Below are 23,701 nucleotides of genomic sequence, written 5' to 3' on the forward strand. Positions count from 1 at the left end.
TCTTTTTGTACCAACCTAATAGATTCAGTGAGAAACTAAGAACAAGAATATATTTAACTATATTAATCTTTAATCGTATTAAGGAATTTTACAACAAATAACTTATTTGATTTTCATATGTTTTTTTTATATACGAGTGTGTGTTTATATATTAATTTTACAACAGTTACAAAACTGCTTTTTCTTTTTTAAACGCGGCCATCGATTCGATAATGGAATTTTGGAATGGCACCTGTTCAATTCAGTCGAACAATTGCATTGCACATATAAAATTCCATTAAAAAAATTCATTCTTTTTTAAATACATGGCGCACAAACCGACAGCAAAAAAACGATAGTAAAGAAACCAATTACATTTCAACAAATGAAATTAGTTTCTTTATAATCGTTCTGTTACATTCGTATCTGTTATATTTGCTACTCTATTTTAGCGATGTGCTGCCACGAGTAAATTTACTCAGTACGATTTTTCTACCTCACCAACACGAGCAACAAGTACTGTTACAATATCAGATAGTTCCTAGATAGTCATTAAAGTTTCGTAGCACCCGGAGCATTAAAAGCAGCAGAATTCTTGGCGGATCTCGTTAATATCATGCGGGTTAATACTCGAGATAATAGCTCACTCACCCGTCGTTTCCTCTCCTGCACGAGATCCATCCTGCGCACCCACACCTCCTCCGTGGAGTCGTAATCGAGAGTGCTGGTGCTGCTCGCCTGGCTCTTCATCTCGATTAGACTACTGTCAAAGAACCGCTTGTCGAAATGCGGGCTGGGCAACGGACTGGTTCTCGAGAAGGTCATACTGGTGGAATACGAAGGGGGATCCGTAGCAGGGAAGGTCATGCCTGGGCCGGTGGTATGCCGCCTTCGTAGTGGAGGCTTCGTCGACGACGTCGGTGACGTCACGGTGGATGTTGTGAATCTACCGGAAACCGACGTCGCGACCGTCGTCGTCGCCATGGTTGCGCCCGTCGTTGGCGTTATGATCGTTGTCGTCGACGTCGTCGTCGTCGTCGTTGTCGTCGTCGTTGTCGTCGTCGTCGTCATCGTCGTAGTCATCGCCATCGTCATCGTCGTCATCGTCGTCGTCATCGTCGTCGTCGTCGTCGTTATTAACGATGGTGACGGTGGTTTCGCATCCGACACACTGGACGTCGCCAAAGACTTCTCGTCGATCTTCTCGGAACTAGAATTCTCCGAAGACGACGGACTCGACGGCTTTGACGTCTTGGAGGAGACGCTGTCTGTCTTTTCAACCTGTGTCTTCGACGTATCCTTCTTGCTATCGACGCTCGGGCTATCGACGTTCTTCCCTGTAAAAGCCATCGCGATCAGAGCTTCTGATATGATGAAACGCCATGAAAATGTGACAAAGCTCTCGTTATACAATTCACGTGTGGAGTTCCAAGGTCGAGGAGTGGCACAAAGGCGCGTCTGTGACCCCGTTGGATCGTCGGAAAATTCGCGGTAACGCGACAAGACTATTGCGCATCGATAAAAGTCGTTCGATGCTATTAAATTATTAAGAGTAAATTTGCAAGAATAGAAAAATGTTAAGTATAATTATAAATCCTTCATAACGTGATTAAAATAGTAACGTAATTAAGACAGTAACGTGAAGGCAGTAAAGAAACGCGCGAGATAAATAATATCATGATATTTTAATATGCATTCCAGGTCAAAAGATTTGGAAATACTTTTTAAAAATTAACATTTTTGAGATTACTTACTCAAGTATCTATAATTCTCCAATTATAAGTGAAATTTAGATTGATAAATTTAAATTTTTTTAAAATCTCATTTTTAATCATAAAGCGGATCTTGGTACTTAATATACAAATACATTGTTCAGTTTTATAAACGCGTTTTATAAACGCTATCATAAGCTAAAGCTACACGAAAAAAAAACAATTTAGCTTATAGATACAGACTTGAAAACAATTTTATTAGACTATCAAAATACTTACATAAGAATCTTATGCTGCAAAAAATTTTGACATTCTAGCAGCAAGTTTGAGCGTCTTACATAATTATTTTAATGGACCAACAAAATTCTTTTTAGATCTGTATCTAGATGAATTTTTAGATACATCAAAAAAACAACTGTTTTTTTTTTGTGTGGAAATCTCATGAATTATATTGCTCGTCAATGTAATAATAATGCCAATGAGAGAGAGTATCTTAAAACACTGCAAAGAACTTATTGCGAAAAATTATCTGAGTTGGAATTTAAACCTGAATCTTTTTCATTCCGTGCGAGTGTCTTATTAATTCGATTACCGAGGCATGTGAAGATAATTGGCGCAATAATCAGTAAGAGAACGTTACTTTTCAAGGAGACGATATAAACAATCATAAACTTCAGTTTATGATATCGTTTCAATTAAGTTTGACAAACTGAATCGACGCGTAATTTATAGAACTAAAAAAATACAGTTTCGAATGTACTTTGCATATAAACATTATCAAACATCAAGATCCGCTTAGACCGAAAATATAATTCTTTCTCTTCTTTGAATAATTCTTCAGACTCAAAATCAGTCGATAGATCTAAAGAAGTATTGTTGAAAAAGAATACATCGTTATGAACACACATTTTAATATTATAAGTAATTCCAAAAATGTCATTTTTTAAGTGTTTCCAAATTTTTGATTTAAAGCATCTCAAAGTCGATTATGTCCTGTAAACGGTCAAGGATTGTATCTCTCTGGTTCCAGAGAGAGGAGAGAAATACGCGTTATAAATATGCTTAAAAGCGATCGTTACCTAAGTGGAGTGACTTTTCGCGCCGCGCGTTGCCAAACGCGAGCACGTTAAGCTAATCTTAGCTCTCATTGGACGGGCTCCTCGCAATAGCTTATATTTCGTAACTGCACGCTTTTCTCGTAATTGTCCGCGGGAATCCGGTTTAATCCGGGGTAATTAACTCCCAAAAACTCTCTTCAAAGTGACAAAGGCGTGCCTTCCCTCACCTTCCTCGGTCTCATACTCGTCCTCTTCTCGGCACTCCGACAATCTCCTGCCCCAGGGATATGGACTGTGCGTCTGGTTCCTCGACGGCAGCCGGTTTACATGCGACAGGAAATAATGATGGAAGAAACTATCCACACCGTCGGAATCCTCCCCGGAGGACTGTAACATATCCTTGAGCGCCGCCAAAGAGGTGATTGTGTTGTAATTGATCGCCGATACCAAATCATCCTCGATATCGCTATCATCCGTCGTGTCCTCGTTCTTGGACGTACTCTCCTTCGATTCCTCCCGCGAAGTCGCTTCCGTTTGCGTCGTCTGGACCGTTTCCGGCTTGGACGGCTCCGTCTTGTCCTCCGAACTGGTCTCGGATTCGTCATCGGTAGTGCTGGTGGATGTACTGTCGCTGGATGACTCCTGTTCCTTCTTCTCGCCACCTGGTTGCGTTTCCTTGCGCTCCTCCTCGTCGGCGGACTCCTTGCTGCCCTCGTCCTCCTCGTCGGCCTCCTCGTCGTCGGCCGACAGCGTCTTCTTAAGCGTCTTCATCTCGTTCTTCAAATTCATATTCTCCAGGGACTCGCGTTTGTCCTCCGCCTTCATCTTTCGATCGACGTCCTCCTGCCCGGTCGAATCGTCGTCGTTTCGCTTCCTATTGTCCCCGTTCACGTCGCACTCGTCCGACTCGTTCTGCTTGTCGTTGCCGGTGCCCTCCATCGAGGAAGCTGAAAGAGAAGGCGAGAATTATCGCTTTCGCGCGCAAGGTCGGGCTTCTCTCCCGCTCTTATATAGTTCCCCATACATACGTAACGCTAAGCTACGTCGATGCGATCACGAAATAGAGCGCGTACCTACCGCTTACCGCAATGCGCCATCGACATAGCACCTATCCCTACACACACACACACACACACACACACACACACACACACACACAGTGTCTGCAACTCTATTTCTCTCTCTCTTCTTCTTCTCTAAGCCCCTTTTGGATTTCCAACCTACCCTCTCTCTGTCTGAGAGCATCTCGAATATATATACCGCGGGAAGCGGAGCAATTAAAATAATGAGTTCCGCGAAGTGCGATTCGAGTCATGAGGGCGAGAGCGCATCTGCGAGTCATGGACCAGACGTCGCAGCATTGTACGCAAGATCGTGTAAGACGAAAGGGCACAGCGGTTGGAACTTTAGCGGTTCTCTGGCCGAACGCCAAGCTCCGTCGTGCGCGAATTACTTGTTTACCGCGTGCTGGCGCGTGACGTAAAACGCTATTCGGCTCGTGGACCCGATCTGAGTGGCCTGGCAGACGCAGACACGTGACGGATCATGCGAAACTCTCGCAAACGAACGAGCGAAGTTGGAAAAAAAATGCTTTATCACTGATAAATTTCTCTCAGAAGTCTCACGATTCTCGATTCGTTCCTGAAGAAGGAGAACAAAAAGAAAGTATGAGAGAGAGAGAGAGAGAGGGAGGGAGGAGAAAAAGAGAAAAAATTAGCTAGCTACTTCTTTATTTTTAAATGCATCATATTTTCTTCATTCCTTTGTACGTACATTCCAGGCCAAAGGTTTGAAAACACTTTTTAAAAATTGACTGGAAAATTCCTGGAATTACTTACTCAAATATTCATAACAATGTGTTTCTGTAACAATAATTCTTTAGATTCCATAACTGTTATTGGATCTAGAAAAATTATTGTTTAAAAAAACACGTGGATATTTCAGTAAATGATCCAAAAAATGTGAATTTTTAAAGTGTTCTCCAAACTTTTGACCTGGAGTGTGTATGCGTATCTCTCGGGACAACGTGATATTTCACTAATAAAAAAGAGGAACGTAAAATTAGAAACGATACTGTCGCGGTACAGTATCCCGTGGAGAGCCGATAACCACGATTTTATATCGACGTTTTATCTCGGAAGTATCACAAGGAAATTCACCACGAGAGTCTTATCGTATGCCACGCGGCAATATGTTGTCACAGAAACAATGTGTGTAAAACTGGGTAATCCGTTACTGGAATTACCACGACAATTAGTGTCATGACGTATGCTGCGCGCTACATCCGTCTGTACTCTCTATTTCTACGAAATCTGCTAACAATTGAATCTCCTCCGCTTTGTTAGCATAATTGTGATTTTGTTGCACATGAATAATGATGAAAGTATCGTGGTTCAAATATACATATATATATATATATATATACGTGAAACATAATATATATAATATATACATATATTAAAAGAGATTCATAATTATATCCTTCTATTTTCGAAAATATTGTTTTTAATAATTTAACAGTTTATATATTATATATATTATAATTAAAAGATATAAGTATAAATAACAGAAAATAGAAAAACGTCAAATTATGATATAAATCTTTTGTCGATTGTATGTAATATGTTATATTATTTTATATATTAAGTATTTTATATAACAGAGTATTTACTGAAATTTTTTGTAGATAACTATCCTAAGAATTTTCGAATTCTCCAAGTACTTTTGTTCAAAATTTCAGACAAGATAAGACAACAATACAACTTTTAAAAGACAAGAGTACAAGTAACACAAACTATACATTGTAAATTAATATATTGAAAAAAAAGATGTTACGTTAACAGCATTATTTTAATTGAAAAAATAATTTTGTTAATTCAGTTACGCTATTAATAAAACATCATGCTCTTGTTTTAATAAAATTTTATTTATTTATTACACCGTTATTGAATCAACAAGATTGTTTTAAAATTAAAATAATGCTGTTGATATATCATTTTTTTTTTCAGTGTAAAAAAACAGGAATTCACGAGATTACATCAATCATTTTCAAGAGTAAATAAAGTATTTAATATTTTTAAAAGTAAAGAAAGAAATTCTCTGAAAATTCCAGGTAGTAAACCTTCTATAATATATAATAAAAATCAATCTGTTTCCAAACTCTTAACTTATTTTATATTATAATTTGGCTGAAGTAGACTTATGTTAGTATAGTCGAAACGCTCCATGCATTGTATTGTATATTAATGAATAATTAAATTTAATCCCTTCTTCTCTAATTCTCTATTTAATAGATTTAATCCCTTCTTGACGTTTTAATAAACCAATTTTTATCTTTCACCTAATTAATTATTCGTCCGTTTGACTTTTCATCAATTTTGTTATATAATAATAAACATATATGTATATATATATATATATATATATTACCAAATGATCATGCGATCATTTCCTCTCGTACGATCGAAAAAAATATTACATCCTTCTTGTTAGAAACTTCCAACTATAACATCAACGCGCGAGCAACTTTTATATAAAAGTTTCCCTCTTTCTTAACACGAAAAACATTTATCGAAATTATTCAATCAACAGGTGTTTTCGGATACGGAGGGCGACTTTCACGGAGTTTCGTTACACGGTAACGCACTCGACAGGTTCCACAAAACGTTGCCACGCGACCCGGGAGTACAACGTCTTTCACTGCAGGACACGCGGTGTATTAATATACTCGTCGGCATTGAGAATAAACAGCTGATTCAAGGTCGACGCCCACCGTCGTCGTACGCATTGAACCCTTCAACGATTCCGGCTGAACAATCGCGATTTACTTTCGCATCGCTCACGAATTGCCTGCCACGAAAACCTCCAAACTGAGAATTTTAGCTTGAAAATTCCCCTTTTATCTCGTTCGATCATCTTAGCTTCGACGTGGCCTCGATACACTCGGCAAACATTTCGAGATTAATTGCCACCGTGAACATGCCACGATGAAAAAAATATACGTATTTTATCTCTCGCCGCGCTTCCGTCACGATTACGCAAACGACAATGCGAGAAAAGAAGCTGAGCGAAATAAGTGGTCGTAATAAGCCACAAGACATCTAAACGCTTGTCTATAGTAAGTCATATAAATTATAGTCGGCTATGTCTTGTCTCGTGATTCACTAAACAGCGCGATTAAAGACTCCAACGTAACTATGTGAAGTCAGTTTTCGTGATCAGATTGCTATATGTAGATTGAATCAGCCGGATTATTGTTAGGTACCAGCTATCTGTAAGGTGAGGCGCGGTAATGAGGACTGTAATTAATTCATTATGACGAGTCTCCAAAGCGGGATTTCTTAAAGAATTTCGCCTGGATTTTATCGCGTGCGTCTCAATGTGATAAAATCCACGCTATTATGTACACGCTATTATATGGCTGTTTTGCGTGGTCATCCAAGTGGTCGACGATGGGGCGATCCATCTTGGCTCGAGCGCGTGACGATTACTGGTAAGCACGTGCTCGGTATCAATTATCGTCCAAGTGAGTAAAGCGACCGCGAGCGCGAAGGAATCCCAGCACGCGAATCGCCCGAGCGATTGTCGGGAGCATGTTGTGGGAAAAAGGCCAAACTGGAGGGACTACAGAACTGACGATACAGATCGCCAATTTCTTTTACAGAAATCCAATTAACACTGGCTAATTTAATACTGAAAATTATTTATTTCGAATATTAAAAGCACTAAACAACAGTGCTTTTACTACTCAAAATAAGTATTTTATCAGTATTTATCAGTATTAAATTTTTATAAAGGAAGCACATCTGGAAACATTTCAGAATTTTCAAAGAGTTTTCAATAAATCGCAAGCGGAAGAATATCGTTCAATTAATCACGATTATCAAGCAACAAAAAAAACTCTTAATGTGAACTCGAGGGTATTATTCGCGTGACTGAACAGAAAAAATACAGAATTATTTTGCAATCTTCATACATTTGTAAAATGCTAGAGTTGTTACTAAGTACGAATTTAAACTTATCTATTATTCAGGCTTAATTGTTGGCAGTCGATATTATTATCATTGCTTAACGGAAAAAATAGTTTTATTGAAGTACTATCTAAGAATAATTTTGTTGAATTATAATAATAATTGTGAAGGAAACTCAAGCATTATGAGAACAATATTTTGATATTCTAGCAACTAGCTTGAGCGTCTTACATAATTCTTTTGAGTCTAATAAAATTATTCCGCCATTTTTGTACACTTATAAAATGTTAAGAGTTACCAATCGAACACGAATTTAAACTTATTTATTGTTCATCAAGCTTATAATTTTGCTGGCAATGGAAAAAACGGTTTTGCTGAAGCATCGAAAAATTTAGCTAGATACACAGATTTAAAAATAATTACGTTGTACCATCAAAATAATTATTTATGATACATGATAATAAATTTTGACATTTTTTAACAATTCACTTGAATATCATTATTTAAATATTTTATTCAATAAAATTATCTTCAAATCTGTGTGTTAAATTTTTAGACAGGAAAACCGTTTTGTTTGGTTTACATCATTTGCGACAGTTTTACTGAGAATTTTGCGCGAGCGTCGTTTATACAGGTGCACGCGTGATCTCATCCTTGGCACCTTTTTCAGTGCGAAATTCCACGAAACTCGAATGCAAGACATGGGAAAAGACATCCTTCCGGGCTGAATGCGAATGGTACGTGATTCACGACGACTGAACGGCTTGAAGGAATTTGTCGTGGAGTCGTCGAGAACTTTCCGAGACATCGACGAACTCGGCTCGGCAGGTATTTCTTCGTGCGAATTTCGTCGATGACTATCGTGTTTAGCGGTGAACAAAATGCGATTGTTACCATGCGCTCGAAGAATTCGTGACGCTTTAACAGGCGCAAGTTGGAACTTGGAATGGCACGCGAAACGCTGAACGATGCAAATTTCATCGATGCGACGTGCTGCCAAAAATTTTCACGGATGAGACGTTATCGAGAACGAGGATGATGTTGAATCTCGTTGATGCTGATCGGGATAATCCCCGTCGTCGCCACGTTGTCTGCCATCGCCGGCTGAAGCAATCCTGGCGGTTTCCGCTGCGAATGACTTTGTTATTGGATTCGCTGAGCCAAGCCAAGTTGTGTAAATGTCGCCTTTAAGGAGAGAAAAACAAATAACGCGTATATTTATTGCTACACGCTGTTAACGTCAATAGTATGGGCCGATTGTTGATCGAGTGGCTGCAGGGAAAATGATGACTCCGCATAAAAAATTGAAATTATCAAATAAAATTGCTGTGTAACACAAGACGAATATTTCCATTGTCGATTATAATAGATCATTGATATGCAACGTGTTATTAATGATCTAACTCTTCTTCTTTTTCTCTTTCGAGTACTCGTGAAGACCTCTTTCTCGATTGCGTAACGTACAATCGTAATCAATTAGTCTTGCATGAAGAAAACGATTTTGCTCAAGTATTTAAAAATGATTAGATACACACGGAAAGAACGATTTTGCTAAATTATTATCGAAAAATTTAGAGTCGAAAATAATTTTATTGGGCCATCAAAATAATTACTCTTCTCGTAAATTTGTGTAATCGCGATCAATTATTTTGCATGGAAAGAATGATTTTGCTGAAATATTTAAAAATAGATACACATGGAAAGAATTTTGCTAAAAAATCGAAAAATTTAGGTAAATACAGACTTGAAAATAATTTTGTTTGACCTTCAAATTAATTAGTTTCAAAAGTTCAAAAAGTTTTGACATTCTAATAATTAATTTGAGCGTTCCAATTATTTTGATGGTCCAACAAAATTTTTCGATACTTCAGCAAAATCGTCGTTTCCATGCAGAGTACAGAACTTTTTCCTTAGGGCGAAAATGCAATGTGAAAAGTAAAAGTTCATGTCATTAATGAAGTTTTTCACTTTACACGTTTTCGCCACAGGCAAAAAGTTTACAAGACCGGTACCTTATAGATTTGAAAATAATTATGTTGGACCATCAAAATAATGATGTAGCAAATATATATAACAATTGATAATGGTACAAAAAATTTTAACATTTTAGTAATCAGCTTAAGCATCAAATATAATTATTTTAATAGTCCAACATGATTATTTTTTTTGTATCCCCAGTTAAATTTACAAATATTTCAGCAAAACGGTTTTTTTCCATTGGTTTTTCGCTTATCATGTCATTGTACACAGACAGTAGATATACACTCGGCTATTACCTATATTTATCTATATTTAAAATACTATCTGCTGCCCTTTCTGCGAAAATGACATAGCTCGTGGGTTTGTACGGAAAAATATCGTACGTCGACACAGTGCGCGAACAAGAAAATCGACGTTCGTCTAGATGGCAGATAATAAAATATGCAACGGTATCACTTACGCACAATCGGTATTTTGTATCCGTTATCATTTGCGTTAATAGGGAGTTTTTCTAAAACGTGAATCCAGATACGGTGAACGCTAAAGTCACGTTATTCTTTTCTTAATTAGTTGTTAAGAAGAAGATAACCTTAACGTTCGTCGTATTTGGATCAACAGTATTGCAAAAACTCCCTATTACCGCTTGCACTATTATCGTTGTGCATAAGCGATCACGCTTCATCGAAGATGGGTAATACTTGGGTGCTTCCTGTTTAGTAGGGTTGACGCGAGCCGGAAGTTTGCGATATTTTCCTTTCTATTTTCTATTTAATCCACGTCATTGTGTGTCAATGAGATCGGCTCTCTGCTTAAACTGCGAGTTGCAGGAAACGAAGGAAAAGAAGAAATGCACCTAAACAAAATTCTGCGTAAATTAATATAAGATATTACTATAATATAATATAAAAAAATATGTTAATATAATGTTAATATAAAATAATACGATGATTAATATGTAATATTAATATATTATACAATATTATAATACATAAAATAAAATATGTAGTAAAAACATTTTGTATTTGTATTAAGGGAGCTTTCACCTTTGTCTGCTTTAAAAAAACGAAAACGATTTGTATGAAGTGTTTATTATATGGCCCTGATATTGTAGAATAATCGTAAGTGCACTGAAACTTTCGTACACATGAAAAAAATTAAACTAAAACTTTAAACGCGTTTTTCTCGGAACCATCTTTCCTTGGTGGAAGTGGTGATAACTTAAAAACTAATTAAGATAATCTCTTGGTTTTTTTTCCTAATACTTTTGCACATGTCTGGTACTAGAATTAAATTTTTACAACAAAAATTCGATTTTTTTATAAACAAAAAAGTAACAAATTGTTATGACAAAAATCAAATCATTTTTTTAAATGCCGTATTTTTTTTTAAATTTGATGCAAGTGATTTTATTCTAGTACGAGGGATAACGACATTCATAATTAACAAAAATCGAAAGAATTTTATTTTTAGATTTGCAGTGCACATCACCATGCATGGAGGTTTGTTTTTCTAATGAGCCCTAATTCAATCGCCATTTAGAGACATCCATTAAAATGCATCTTTTTCTAAATAAAAAAATGTTTAAATGTTAAATAATTTCATGCAAAAAAACCCACATCTTTTTATATAGAATATCTAGATTTTCTTTAAAAAATTCATAAAAATAACCTAATTTTAGCCGGCAGAGGTGAAAATCCTCCTTAAAATCCTTGTTATGATTATGTTGATTTTTTTAAATATATTCGAGTGTACATAGTTTTTTAGTACTAAAATATGACAGATTTATAGTAGGTATTAAATAGATTTTAGTATTAAAATATTTTTATATTATTTAGTATTAATTTATGAGTACCTAAATGAACAAATAATGTAAAAATAATATATATATTTTAAATGTAAATTGTAAGCTAAATAAATGAACCACGTTAATTTAACAATAAATGTTAATTCGACTAAATATGGTTCTACAATTAGCTTACAAATTATTACAGTGTTATATTTTTCGTGTTAATTTTTTACATAATATTTATATTACTTTCTCTAACATATGTATCCATCCTATGTTAAATTGACATAAAAATTTGAATGGACTGTTTGGGACATGTAAAAATTTAACACAAATTTTCCAACTGTGTAATATAAAGAGGCAGAAATTAGTTTCGATCCATCTTTCCTCTCCTTCTGTTTCCGACACGTAATTACGTTGGAATCTATTCGCACCGTTTTGTAAGTCTGTAAGTTCAGTGAATTTCAAGAGAAACTCACTGAAAATATAAAATATAATCTCTTTTCAGAAATGGATAAAAATATAATCCAGAAATATAATCTTTTTAAAAATAAGATCCTTCAATTATGCAGTTATATAAGAAACGCGTGAAACTATCTGATGTACAATTAAAATTAGGACCGACTCACGTTTAATCAATTTCACCGTTAGCACGAAAAGTAAATTGATTTTATGTATCTCTAATTGTAAGTTACTCATTGCCAGTATATCGCGCGCTTTAACTTCTACATGATAAATACTTCTCATTCGTCTGCACAGGAGCTATCGATTCGAGCTAATTCAAGTTTCAGCGCAAATGTCGCTAAAAGTTATGCAAATGAAAAACACCCACTTGCATTTTCACACGTGTTTTTTTTTTCAAATAAAATAGAGCAGCGAACGCTCGCGCGTGTGAAGCTGCCATTGTCTCGCGAATTCGTCTGTTTATTCTGTGTTACACGTGCCGTCACTTTCAGCAATCGCAGCTTGGTTTATTTATTAATTATTCAACGATAAATTCTTATTATTAGCCTTCTCCGCGAGAAAATTGATTCGGCGCGACGTAAGAAAGTAATAAAAGCTCTGACCTCGTCTCATGTGTTGTCTTATTAAAAATATATACCTATACGTTTCGGTAAGCACTCCTGGAAAATCCTTTCCAAGTCAAGCCACAGTTATGTTTTATGAGTCCAGCAGCGATATTGTTTGAATATTTTATTATATTCGTTTATGCATGAATAAGCGACACTCCAGAAAGAGTATACTTGGAAAGCGAATGCGTTTTCAATTACGAAATTATTGGGTTTGGCTTAACAGACGGCGTGTCTGTTAAGCCATATCAATATTTTCACGTTTCATTTGTTTAGTGTACTTATTTATAATGATATCTAGTTCATTTGATATAAAAAATAGGTTGGCGTAAAACTGTATATCAAGCATATCGTGCTGATCACATATATGGAAAGAACAATGAAGTATCTAAAAATTTAGCTAAACAAATACAGAGCTAAATATAATCATTTATATCATCAAAATAATTATGTAAGACGCTCAAGCATGATGATATAAAACGTTTTGATAATTTAGCAAACAGCTTGAGTGTTCCACATAATTAGTTTAATAATCCATCAAAATTATTTTTAGATCTGTATCTAATAAGCTTTTAGATAGCAAAGTAGCAGATTCTTTGTCTAAAATAAATTGTTTTTTTCCGTTTATATCGAATGATAATAATATCGACTGCTAACAAAGACTGAGTCTGATGAACAGCAGATAAGTTTAAACTCGTACGAAAAATAGTGATTTTAATATTTTATAAGTGCACAAAGATTGCAGACGAACATAACACGGAAAAAAAACTGCAGTTTCACTGAAACATCTAAAAACTTAGCTAGATACAGATCTGAAAATAATTTGCATCATTAAAATAATTATGCAGAACGCTCAAATATGATGGCAATGCTGCAAAAAGTTTTGATAATCTAGCAAATAACTTTAATGTTCCATGTACATAATTAGTTTAATGATTTAACAAAATTATTTTCAGATCTATATATAGCTAAATTTTTAGAGAGCAAAATAGTAAAAGTTAGTAAAATTGTTTTTTTCCATTTATATCGAGTTATTAGTTTGATGGTCTAACAAAATTATTTTTAGATTTATATGTAACTAAATTTTTAAAGCAAAATAGCAAAGTCAGTAAAATTATTTTTTTTTTTTTTTCATTTATATCGAATATTATAATAATAATATCGACTACCAACAAAATTGAGCCTGATGAATATCAATAAGTTTACATTCTCACAAAGAGTAGTAATTCTAACATTTTATAAGTGTACGAAGATCATAGTTGTAACTATGCGGAAAAAACAATTTTGCTGAAGTATCCAAAAGTTAGATATACATCTGAAAATAATCTTCTTGAATTATTATAACAATTATATATATATATATATAAATATATATAATTTATATATATAAATATATAATATATATATATAAAAATTGCTCAATGATAGTGCTGTAAAATGTTTTGACATTCTAGTAATCAGCTTCAGCGTATTTATAGTTATTTTAAAACACACACACACACACACGTATTATATACTATTTCTAAACAATATGAGAGCCGCTTCGACCGAAACATAGGATTTCTTTCTCATTTAATTATAGATTTATTAAATTATTTCTTTTTATTTTAATGGTTAAAAAAATTATTTTTAGATCCAGCTATATATAAATTTTTAGATGCTTCAACAAAACCATTCTTTCCATTCAGCTACGAGAAAAATGTCGATTGTTTAACAAGATTGAAGCGTAATAAACGTCAGATAAAATTAAATATTTGAGTTTCTCACAAAAAGCAGTAATTCTAGCACTTTACGAATGTATGAACATCGCAGACGGACATAGTTATATGGAAAGGACAGTTTTGTTAAGGTATTTAAAAATTCAACTAGATCTAAAAATAATAATGTTGAACCATCAAAATAATTATACATGACGTTAATACTGCAAAAAAGTTTGACATTCTAACAAGTAACTCCAGTGTCGTTATGAATTATTTTATCCAATAAAATTGTCTGCAGATTATGGCTAAATTTTTAGATACTTCAACAAAACCATTTTTTCAATATATACGCACTATAATTTTAAAGAGAATCGGAAAAAACCTAATTTTTCCAATTTTTCCGCACATTTCTTCGATTTTTTCCCCAAAGATAGAAAAATTCATTTTGGAAAAATTCACACGTGCTCGTAAAACCTATCGTTTGCTTCTCGGTTCTTTCCGTAAAGAAAATAATTGCGTATAGGATATACAACGGGATAAGTTAACAGAAATTTTGAAATTGTATAAAAGATCGAGGTCGCATAGTGTATTCAATAAAACATACAAAACATACATTATTGCACCATTAATGTAAGAATTAAAAATATAGAGTCTAAGCATCATGTTTATATGATAATAGTAGGTCTAAAAAGTAATTTGGACTTAAATTGAATTCGTAACAAAATGTTTGAAAAAAAATAAACTACAAAGAGACATTTCAGGAGTTCATTAGATTGGAATGTGACAAACTAGAGTTAAAAATATATCTACTTAAACTTTGCCATGTACTAAAGGAAAATTAGGTAAAAAGATTAGATATTATAAAAATAGAAGGATAACTAAAAATTTTCATAAAAATAATACTACATAATTTCATAGATCGCATTAATTTTATAAAGGAATTTAAAAATTACTATTATTATGTCTTTTACATATAGCAAAAACAGCAATTTTTCCAAAAAAACCAATTTTTCGGAAAAAAATCGAAATTTTTCCGGTTTTTTTCCAGCAATTTGAAAAAAGCGACTTTTTTAAAACTATAATACACACTAAGAAAAATCGTCTGGTTGGATTAAATAGTAATTCTGGTGGAAAATGGACTCATAAGAATTTTCTAGTTAAATTTAGTTATCTCAGCTAGATTTCTAGTTGAGATAACTAGAATTTTGATTGATATAGTTATTCTAGTAAACATAAAAATTCTAATAGATTTTACCAGAAATATTGTATCAACCAGAATTCCGATTATCTCAACTAGAATTCTAATAAATTTAACCAGAAAATTCTGATTCGTCCATTTTCAATCAGAAATTGTTTTCAATGCATCTACTCGTCTGTTCGAAACAATTGTGAAATAACTCAGCTAATTGTAAACAGAAACAAAAACGATTTAAAAATCATGGAGTCTCTCATACAGAGAGAGAGAGAGAGAAAGAGATTTAAAGATTTAAATGAGACTCAAACGAAACGAGCGAGCTTCACAGAAGAAAAAAAATATATCCGCGTGAGGTACAACTGGACGCACGCGAGCCACAGCCACGTGTTACGATAATTAAGCGGAGTAATCGATAACGCGACGAATCAATGGCACAACGTCTCGGTTGTAAACGGTCAGAAGGACGGACGTGATAGAGCCACAGAGATACACAGGATGACTGCATATATTATTCATTACCTCAGGCTAAGAACGTGGTTGACGGATCTCTTTATATCGCAGTTAGTTCATACCTACATAAAACGAGATTCTCCGCGACGTCGTCCTCGTTCTCCCCTGGCTTCTCCCGGTCACGACGCACCGAAGGGGAAAGAAACGGCGCGGATTCACGGCGACGAGTTTACGTGCCGGTCGCCCCGGGATGGCCACCAGGTCGATCGATCCTCTCGCGCTCGCGTTCGACTCGCGCGCGACGTAGCGTGCGCGCGGACGAGGTGGTTAGGTTAGGTCTCGCGCGCGGGGAGCGGCGGGCCGTCGAGCGAGTAACGACGACGACGCCGCTGGTGACGTCGTCGTCGTCGCCGCGGGACAATACGGACTGCGCGAACGGAAGCGTCTCGCGTTGCGTGGCCACGTCGTCCTCGTGTCTCCTGTCCGACGAAGCGGAATATCGACCGGCCGGTCGCGCGCGCCAAGGCGACGTGACCGGATATACCGCGGGTTAAAACGTGACAACGTGCGCGTACGCGCGTGTAATAATAAGTACCAATTTCCAATCTTAGGTCTGTTCTTTATTCCTGCGTCAGACTGCGCTAGAACTTTCTTTCTTTCTATCACCAAATGTCAAACGCGTAGAGTCCTCAAGACTTCGATCCAGTTTTTTCGAGTTTTGGCAACCTTGGTCTCATCGCGCGAAAGGTACCATCGAATGGGAAGAGACTGAATCTTGAACCTGAAGAAGCGAATTCAAATTTAATCAGAATTGTATCATAGGTCTCTTTTTTTATAACTCAAATAGTGAAACAGGTATGTTTGATATTTAGCTATATAAAGTGAGAAAAAATTTCTAATGCAGGAGTAAAAGCACAGATAAAATATTATACTTTCAATTCCAGAAGTACTATGTTAATTCAACTATAAAAAACAGATATGCTAATGGCTCCCTTTTTAAAGTGACAGGCGTTATAGCCAGAGCATGCATTAAAAAGCGCTATGGCACACAAAAGCCCTTCCCAGACAAGCGTGTCTAAAAAGTGCCGTAAAGACTGTCTTCTGGGACATACAAAGAGGTCTTCTAGACAATACGTATTGTCTGAGTTAAACAGTGAGACATAAGCAGTAAGCAATCAACAATTTGAATTTGTTACAGTCTACGTTACCGTCTTATGGTTCCTACTGTGATTGACCGGTTCACTTAATGCTTACGTCTTATTGTTTGAATTATTTCGCGTGCCATAGTTTACATGCGTCCGTTTTTTGTCGTACGATGAATTTTTCAAGCGTGTTAATCGGCTGCAAGACAGAGAGGATCTCGAACCTCTTTGTCCTATAGTCAACCGACAGGCTTGAAAAATTTGTCGTACAAAAACGGACGCATGTAATATTAGCCTAACGCGAGTACATATCGGAAGTTCGATCAGGCACCGTTGTCGAGAGCGGAGGCCGAAACACCATGGATTCTAACCTCGAAAGAGGCGTCTCTGCTCCTTTCTCTTTCTCTATCCCTCCTGACGACGACAGGAAGGATCCCGAAACCCCCGCTCGGGCACTCGGGCACTCGCGGTGACGGAACGGAGCAACGAAATTACACCTACCTACAGAGGGGAGAGGAAGGAGAGCGGACTATGGTGCCGCGAGTCTATAGGCCGTGACACGGCCGGCAAGTTACGGCGCGCATCCTCCTCGGAGCACCGGCGAACGCCGACTGTCCGCGTCGTCGTCGTCCCGCGCGCGTCGCCAGCATTCACGACGACGTCTACGAGCAGCCAGCTGAGTCGAGAACCGCCACCTCCACCACCACCACAGCCACTGCTGGCCGCCTCCGTGGCTGGCCCCGTCCCCCGTGTTCCGCGCTCGCTACCGGCGGCGAGTACGCGTTCGCGTCCACGTTCGTACCTCGATGGCACGATCCGGCACGATTACGACACACCCGACGCGAGCGGCGCGCCCGCATCCGGAATCACCGACGTTACACCAGTTCGAGCTGAAAAGCTCCCGGTTGTGCGCTGACCGAGAACACGCGCGAAATACTGTGCCGTATGCACGGGGAACGTCCCGCGTCGGTCGGTGAGAGTGAGGATCGAACGGAAAGGGGTAGACCGGAAAGGAGAGGAGGCGCGCCGACGAACCACGACGGTTGGCGATCGAGTCACTGTGCCGGCGTGGCGCCACTGTACGCGTACAGATGTACGTTGCTTGGTCGGTATAGCGCGTCGCTGTTTTACCGACGACCCTCGAAATTCTTGGAATTTCGCGCTACGGCGAGTTCGTTTGAATTATTCGAATTCTCGGATTCGATAATTTTATATAATTACGCAGAAACGTAACATCTTGTAATTTGATTTTTTTCTAAGAAATTAAATTTCTTCGTATTCATTAATATTTTTCAAGAAAAGATTATTAAATTATTGGCGATAATTAAATTCTTGGCGAAAGTTTTCCTGAGTTTTTCTTTTCATAAATTTTATAATTGTTCAGGGAATCGATTGTGAGAATTACAAAAGTGAGCAAATTCACTAGTTATTGACCAATTAAATTATGAATATTCTAGTAAATTTGCTCATTTTTGTGATTTTCACCTCATTTCGAGATACACAATCGACCCCCAGGATTTCTGAATAAATGGCTGCGTTCAGCAGAACGTTTGTTTTGCAACTGTTGGAAGTTTCCTTCGCGCTAATTGGATCATACTTTTAGATCTAGAAGAATGGTCCTATCTCAGCAGACAATCATAAAACTGTTGCAAAACTGTTGAATCTGCTGAACGCAGCCAATGATTTTTTAGAAAATTTCTCAGATTTTTTAATACAAATTTAGATCATTTTTTTAGAAGTGCCGAAAAAGTACATCTGGGAGTCGATTGTTTGTTATCTTCAAACGACGTGAAAATTACAAAAATAAGCGAATTTGTTAAGATATTTATAATTTTATTGGTCAACAATCAACATCTAGTAAATTTTTTCACTTTTGTCACTTTCATCTCGTTTCAAGACACATAATAATCGATCCCTTTTCTAAAATTCTTCATATATGTAAATACTCAAATATTCTAAGATAACTAAATGCTCTATCAAATGATATAATTGTAAAAAAAAAAAAACACTTATAGGATGCTAATGCTAAATAACGCTACGAACTTTTGTTCCGAACCATTAGATCATCCTTAATCTATTTAACTTATATTAAACTTAATTTATTTTTTATCCTTAGAGTAAGTTTTTATTCTAAAGAATAAATTAAACCGAGATAAAGTTATATAAATTTCCGATAATAAAACTAGACATAAACATATTATATTAATCAGTATATGAAGTGCTACTTCAACGAAAGATGATCCTTTAAGGATCATCGCTTGGAAATACGAGTAGTTCTTTTTGTTACGTACGGCTCTAACTTATCGCTGTCAGACATTATCGATCGATGTTTACGGCATCCCGCTGAACGCTCAACGACGCGTTATTACATCAGAAACGCTATGAAGCTGACGACATAAGCGCGCATGGATTGTGGCCAACGTCACACTGTTCGGAGCATACAGTATATATAAAGCGGGCCGGCAAATTGGCGTACAGTAGCGTATCGTATGGTAGTCTATGGGTGTCTTACGTGAAAGTGGTTTACAAAAAATAAGTTATACATCGTGAAAATAAAATTCGTAATCTATGAAAATTTATTTATTATTATATTTATAATTTATACTGACACTGAACGTCACAAAATTACCGTGCGATATCTCGCTTTTTCTTTTTCGAGAAGAAATATCTCGCGAGAGATTTCATTAATGATCAAGCATTTTTATCATATTCAATATATGATTGGCCAAGTTTTTACGGTTTATGACTTGCGATCATAAGGCTGCGTTCCATTTAACGCTCACAACGCTCGTGGAATCATTTCATCCTTGTCGTTTATCAAATGTTAAACAAGGACAAATGGTGCTCGCGAACGTTAAATGGAATGCAATCATTGTAGAGAGAGAGAAGAGAGAGAGAGAGAGAGAGAACAGGTTTTTAATTCTTTGCGATCCGTAATCCACTGGAGTCGCACGCACGTGGCATCAAAGGAAGCCGACATATTGCAAGATGTGCGGAATCTGGGCACTATTCGGGCTGGACAAGCAATCCATGACCTGCATCTGTGAGAACTTCGACAAAATTTCGCACCGCGGCCCGGAAGCATTTAAAATAGAATTCGACAACAGAGTCAAAGTACGTTTTTCGACCTCTCAAGTTTCGAACTCGTCATGCAAGTTCTTTCTGTTGATGTTTCTTTTTTTTTTTTGCAGAATGGATATCTGGGATTTCATCGATTGGCCATCGTCGATGGTCTCTATGGAATGCAGCCGATGAGAATTCATGAATATCCACATTTATTCCTCCTATGTAATGGAGAAATATACAACTGCGAGAGAGTAAATATGAAGCTTCTTTCTGCTATCTTTCTCGTGTTATTAGTAAAAATGTCCTGTTGCAGTTGCAGAAACAACATCAATTCGAATACTCTACTAATTGTGATGTGGAAGTAATTATGCATATGTATGCCTGTGCTGGTAACAATGTTGCTCAATCATTGGATGGTGTATTTGCATTTTGTCTGATGGATGTCTTAAAGAGGAGGATACTGATAGCTAGAGATCCATATGGCGTAAGACCTTTGTTCAGATTACATTCGGATGATGGACAATTGGGTATCTGTTCAGAGAGCAAGGTACATCGCGATAACAGATTATTTCTTTCCTGATTAATCCGTAATTGGAACATATGGATCCTAGTGATTTGTAATTGGAACAGTTTTCTAACTTTTAAATAATAGTTTGAAATAATTTTATGTTTTACAATCTTATTTTTCATAGTTTTGTTTTATTCATGTAGTAATTACAAAGTAAATCATTTTAAAACATATAATAATAATTTTCCACTTTTAAATTATAACGATTGATTTTTGGCTCGTAGCCCTTTTTCTTTATTGCGTTTTTTTAAATCATTTTAATTAAGAAAAAGATTCCATACAAACTGTTATTAGTAAGTTTTTGTTGATTACAAAAAATTGGAGTAGAAATAAATTGTACTTCATATTCAAAATCAGCATAAATAATACATAAGAATCGATCGAAATTATCCATTTAACAAAATCATTGTCAATCTGTGTTGTCATGCTATATTTATGCTAAGTTCAAGGATTACGATTTTTTTTATATTTTTTTTTTATAATTAAAAATTTTTAATCTTTTAAAACGAAATAATAACAAAAAACTTTAGTAGGATCCAACGATCCTGGGTTCCTTTTGCATAAAATATACTTTCCTGATTATGAAATTCCTTATTAATTAATTATATATATATATATATAGCATAATTATTTATAAGATAATGTTTTAGGGTCTGATGGCAATATCGAAACACATAGAAAGCAACTGGACAATAAAGCCATTTCCTCCAGGACATTATGAGGAATATGAAATTTTGCAAAATGGTCGAACTAAGCTTCTGGAGAGTCGCTGTTATTTCAAGCCCAGCGATAAACCTTCTTTCCTCCCATTTGTTCCTTGGAATGGTGAGATAAATTGATCGATATTCAGTTATCGTAAAATAAATTTATCATTAACACAAATTTACTAATTAATATGCATCATGTATATCGAAAATATACGAAAATTTTTATCTATTACAGTTTTGACTCCAAATGATGTTCATGGCAACATCCGAAAGCTGCTTTCAGCAGCCGTGGAGAAACGACTGATGGCCGATAGACGGATAGGATGTTTATTGTCAGGTGGATTAGATTCTAGCTTGGTTGCTGCTTTATTAGTAAAGCAAGCGAAGGAATGTAATTTAAAATACAAGATACAGAGCTTCGCGATAGGTATGGGTGACAGTCCAGATATCATCGCTGCTAGACAGGTTCGTGGAAGCTTTGGTACTTTGATTCTTTCTTTTTCATCGACAATCGCATGAAGGCTGAAATTTCTTATGTAAACAGGTTGCAGAATACATCGGAACTGAGCATCATGAAATTATCTTTACGCAGCAAGATGTAATCAATGTACTGGACAATGTCATATATTCTTTAGAAACATATGACATTACTACTATTCGTGCTTCAATTGGGTGAAGTACTTTATTTGAATATGCAATTTAGTTTCTAAACTTTAATATTATAAATTTGAAAGTTGTAGGAAGAGATAATTTTACATGTAATTCTTTCTTTCTTTTCTCACTTTTTTAGATTAAAAAAGATAATCTACTACAGTCTTAAATATAAAGCATCCTCAATTTATTTTTCGTTAAATATAGAAAACGTTTTGAGATATAGAACGTTTATGCTTTATAGAGGTGCTTTATACTTACGACCTAAGCTGTATAATAATGAAACTTGTTGTACATAATACTGCAATATTTTACTTATAGGATGTATCTCATTTCAAGATACATAAAACAAAATACCGAGACGACTGTGATCTTTAGTGGAGAAGGTGCGGATGAGTTGGCACAAGGCTACATTTACTTCAGAGATGCGCCTGACGCAATAAACGCACACAATGAATCTCTTAGATTGTTACAAGACATATATTTATATGATGGTTTGAGAGCAGATAGAACAACCAGTGCCTTCAGTTTGGAACTCAGAGTTCCGTTTTTAGATCTTCAGTTCACGAACTATTATTTGTCGTTGGAGCCTGGTAGTAGACAACCACAAGGTAGAAGATTCAATGGATTTAAACATTAAGCCTATTCTTTTTAGCTGAACTTCTTATATTCATCTTTTCTCTTTTTTTTCAAAACTGAACCATCCAAGAAGTTCAGCTGAAAAGAATAGATTTATTGTTACAAATGATAAATATTACAAATTAAATTATTTATTAGTGTATAAATGAAAATTTTGGTAAATAATACTGATAAATATTATTTGATATTTATGTGCACAGATGGAATTGAAAAGCATTTGTTAAGATCTGCGTTTGATAGAACTGGTTTACTGCCTAACAATATACTTTGGAGGCATAAAGAGGCATTCAGTGACGGCGTTGCTTCCATAAAGAAATCTCTTTTCCAAATAATCCAAGAAATCGTAGAAGATCGTGTTTCAAACGAGGACTTGGAGAACGCTTATACCAAGTATCCTCATTGCACTCCAAGAACGAAGGAAGCGTACTACTACAGGTAATAAAATAGAAATACCTTTCCAGTAAGCAAACTTTCCCGTCATTCGACTGAACTGGATGATGCATTATTCTTTTTACTTTTGTTAGAAATGTCTTCGAGTCGCATTATGAGGGACAAGCGGAAAGTTTTACACCTTACTTCTGGATGCCACGTTGGGTAAAAGGCGTTATCGATCCGTCTGCACGATTTATTAAACATTATGCTGCAAACGAAGAAAGTCGGCTTACAACGACTTAAGGAATAAAGATTAAGAATGTGCATGATGTATGTATACTATGATGATTTTAATATGAAATTAAAATGTTAATGAAAATGTTTTTGTGGAATATATTCTCACTTCGTGCATCTGCGATTAGATAAAGTAATTGTAAAATTGTAAAATATAACTTTATGCAAGCAAGATATTTATATATCATGGTTGCTCTGATATATTGAAGATTTACCTTCTCTGCAATTATTATCATATTATATATTATAATATCATTATTATTATTATATTTAATAATTATTACAATGCTAAGATTTGAGAATCTTTAAGAAAGTTTCCTGCATTTTAATAAGATTTTAATGAGATCTCTTTTTATAATTTT

The 23,701-nt window shown here is 35.7% G+C and overlaps 2 protein-coding genes across 10 annotated transcripts in view; one reads left to right on the forward strand and one right to left on the reverse strand.

Annotated features, from left to right (window-relative positions):
* SNF4Agamma (SNF4/AMP-activated protein kinase gamma subunit) overlaps positions 1-17,710 on the reverse strand; it is a 77,211-nt gene extending 59,501 nt beyond the window's left edge. Inside the window, exons 1-4 of one of the 7 annotated variants that reach the window (XM_018446110.1) lie at positions 3,974-4,094; positions 2,977-3,696; positions 1,078-1,316; positions 631-984 (exon numbers count right to left, since the gene is read on the reverse strand). In XM_018446110.1, coding sequence (XP_018301612.1) covers positions 631-984; positions 1,078-1,316; positions 2,977-3,696; positions 3,974-4,091 — 1,431 coding nt within the window. In that variant the 5' untranslated portion in view covers positions 4,092-4,094. Of the gene's footprint in view, positions 1-630; positions 1,317-2,976; positions 3,697-3,822; positions 3,846-3,973; positions 4,095-8,613; positions 8,626-16,495; positions 16,518-17,413; positions 17,492-17,543 lie in introns of those variants that run through there. The other 6 variants (XM_018446109.1, XM_018446111.1, XM_018446112.1 and 3 more) reach the window with 6 other exon arrangements.
* A 346-nt stretch (positions 17,711-18,056) lies between these two features.
* Positions 18,057-23,409, forward strand: AsnS (asparagine synthetase). Of its 3 annotated transcripts, none has more exons than XM_018446120.1 (10): positions 18,057-18,135; positions 19,921-20,156; positions 20,234-20,359; positions 20,422-20,655; positions 21,327-21,501; positions 21,619-21,848; positions 21,928-22,055; positions 22,356-22,645; positions 22,874-23,108; positions 23,198-23,409. In XM_018446120.1, exons 2-10 carry the CDS (start codon positions 20,031-20,033, stop codon positions 23,346-23,348), a joined length of 1,695 nt encoding a protein of 564 aa, XP_018301622.1. In that variant the 5' UTR covers positions 18,057-18,135; positions 19,921-20,030; the 3' UTR covers positions 23,349-23,409. The 3 variants fall into 3 exon arrangements, with proteins under 3 accessions (XP_018301622.1, XP_018301620.1, XP_018301619.1); XM_018446118.1 differs by having other exon boundaries at positions 18,073-18,147; XM_018446117.1 differs by lacking the exon at positions 18,057-18,135 and adding an exon at positions 19,364-19,603.
* The last annotated feature ends 292 nt before the right edge of the window (positions 23,410-23,701 follow it).

Source organism: Mycetomoellerius zeteki, unplaced genomic scaffold, assembly GCF_001594055.1.
Source record: "Mycetomoellerius zeteki isolate Tzet28-1 unplaced genomic scaffold, Tzet1.0 scaffold174, whole genome shotgun sequence".
NCBI lineage: Eukaryota > Metazoa > Arthropoda > Insecta > Hymenoptera > Formicidae > Mycetomoellerius > Mycetomoellerius zeteki.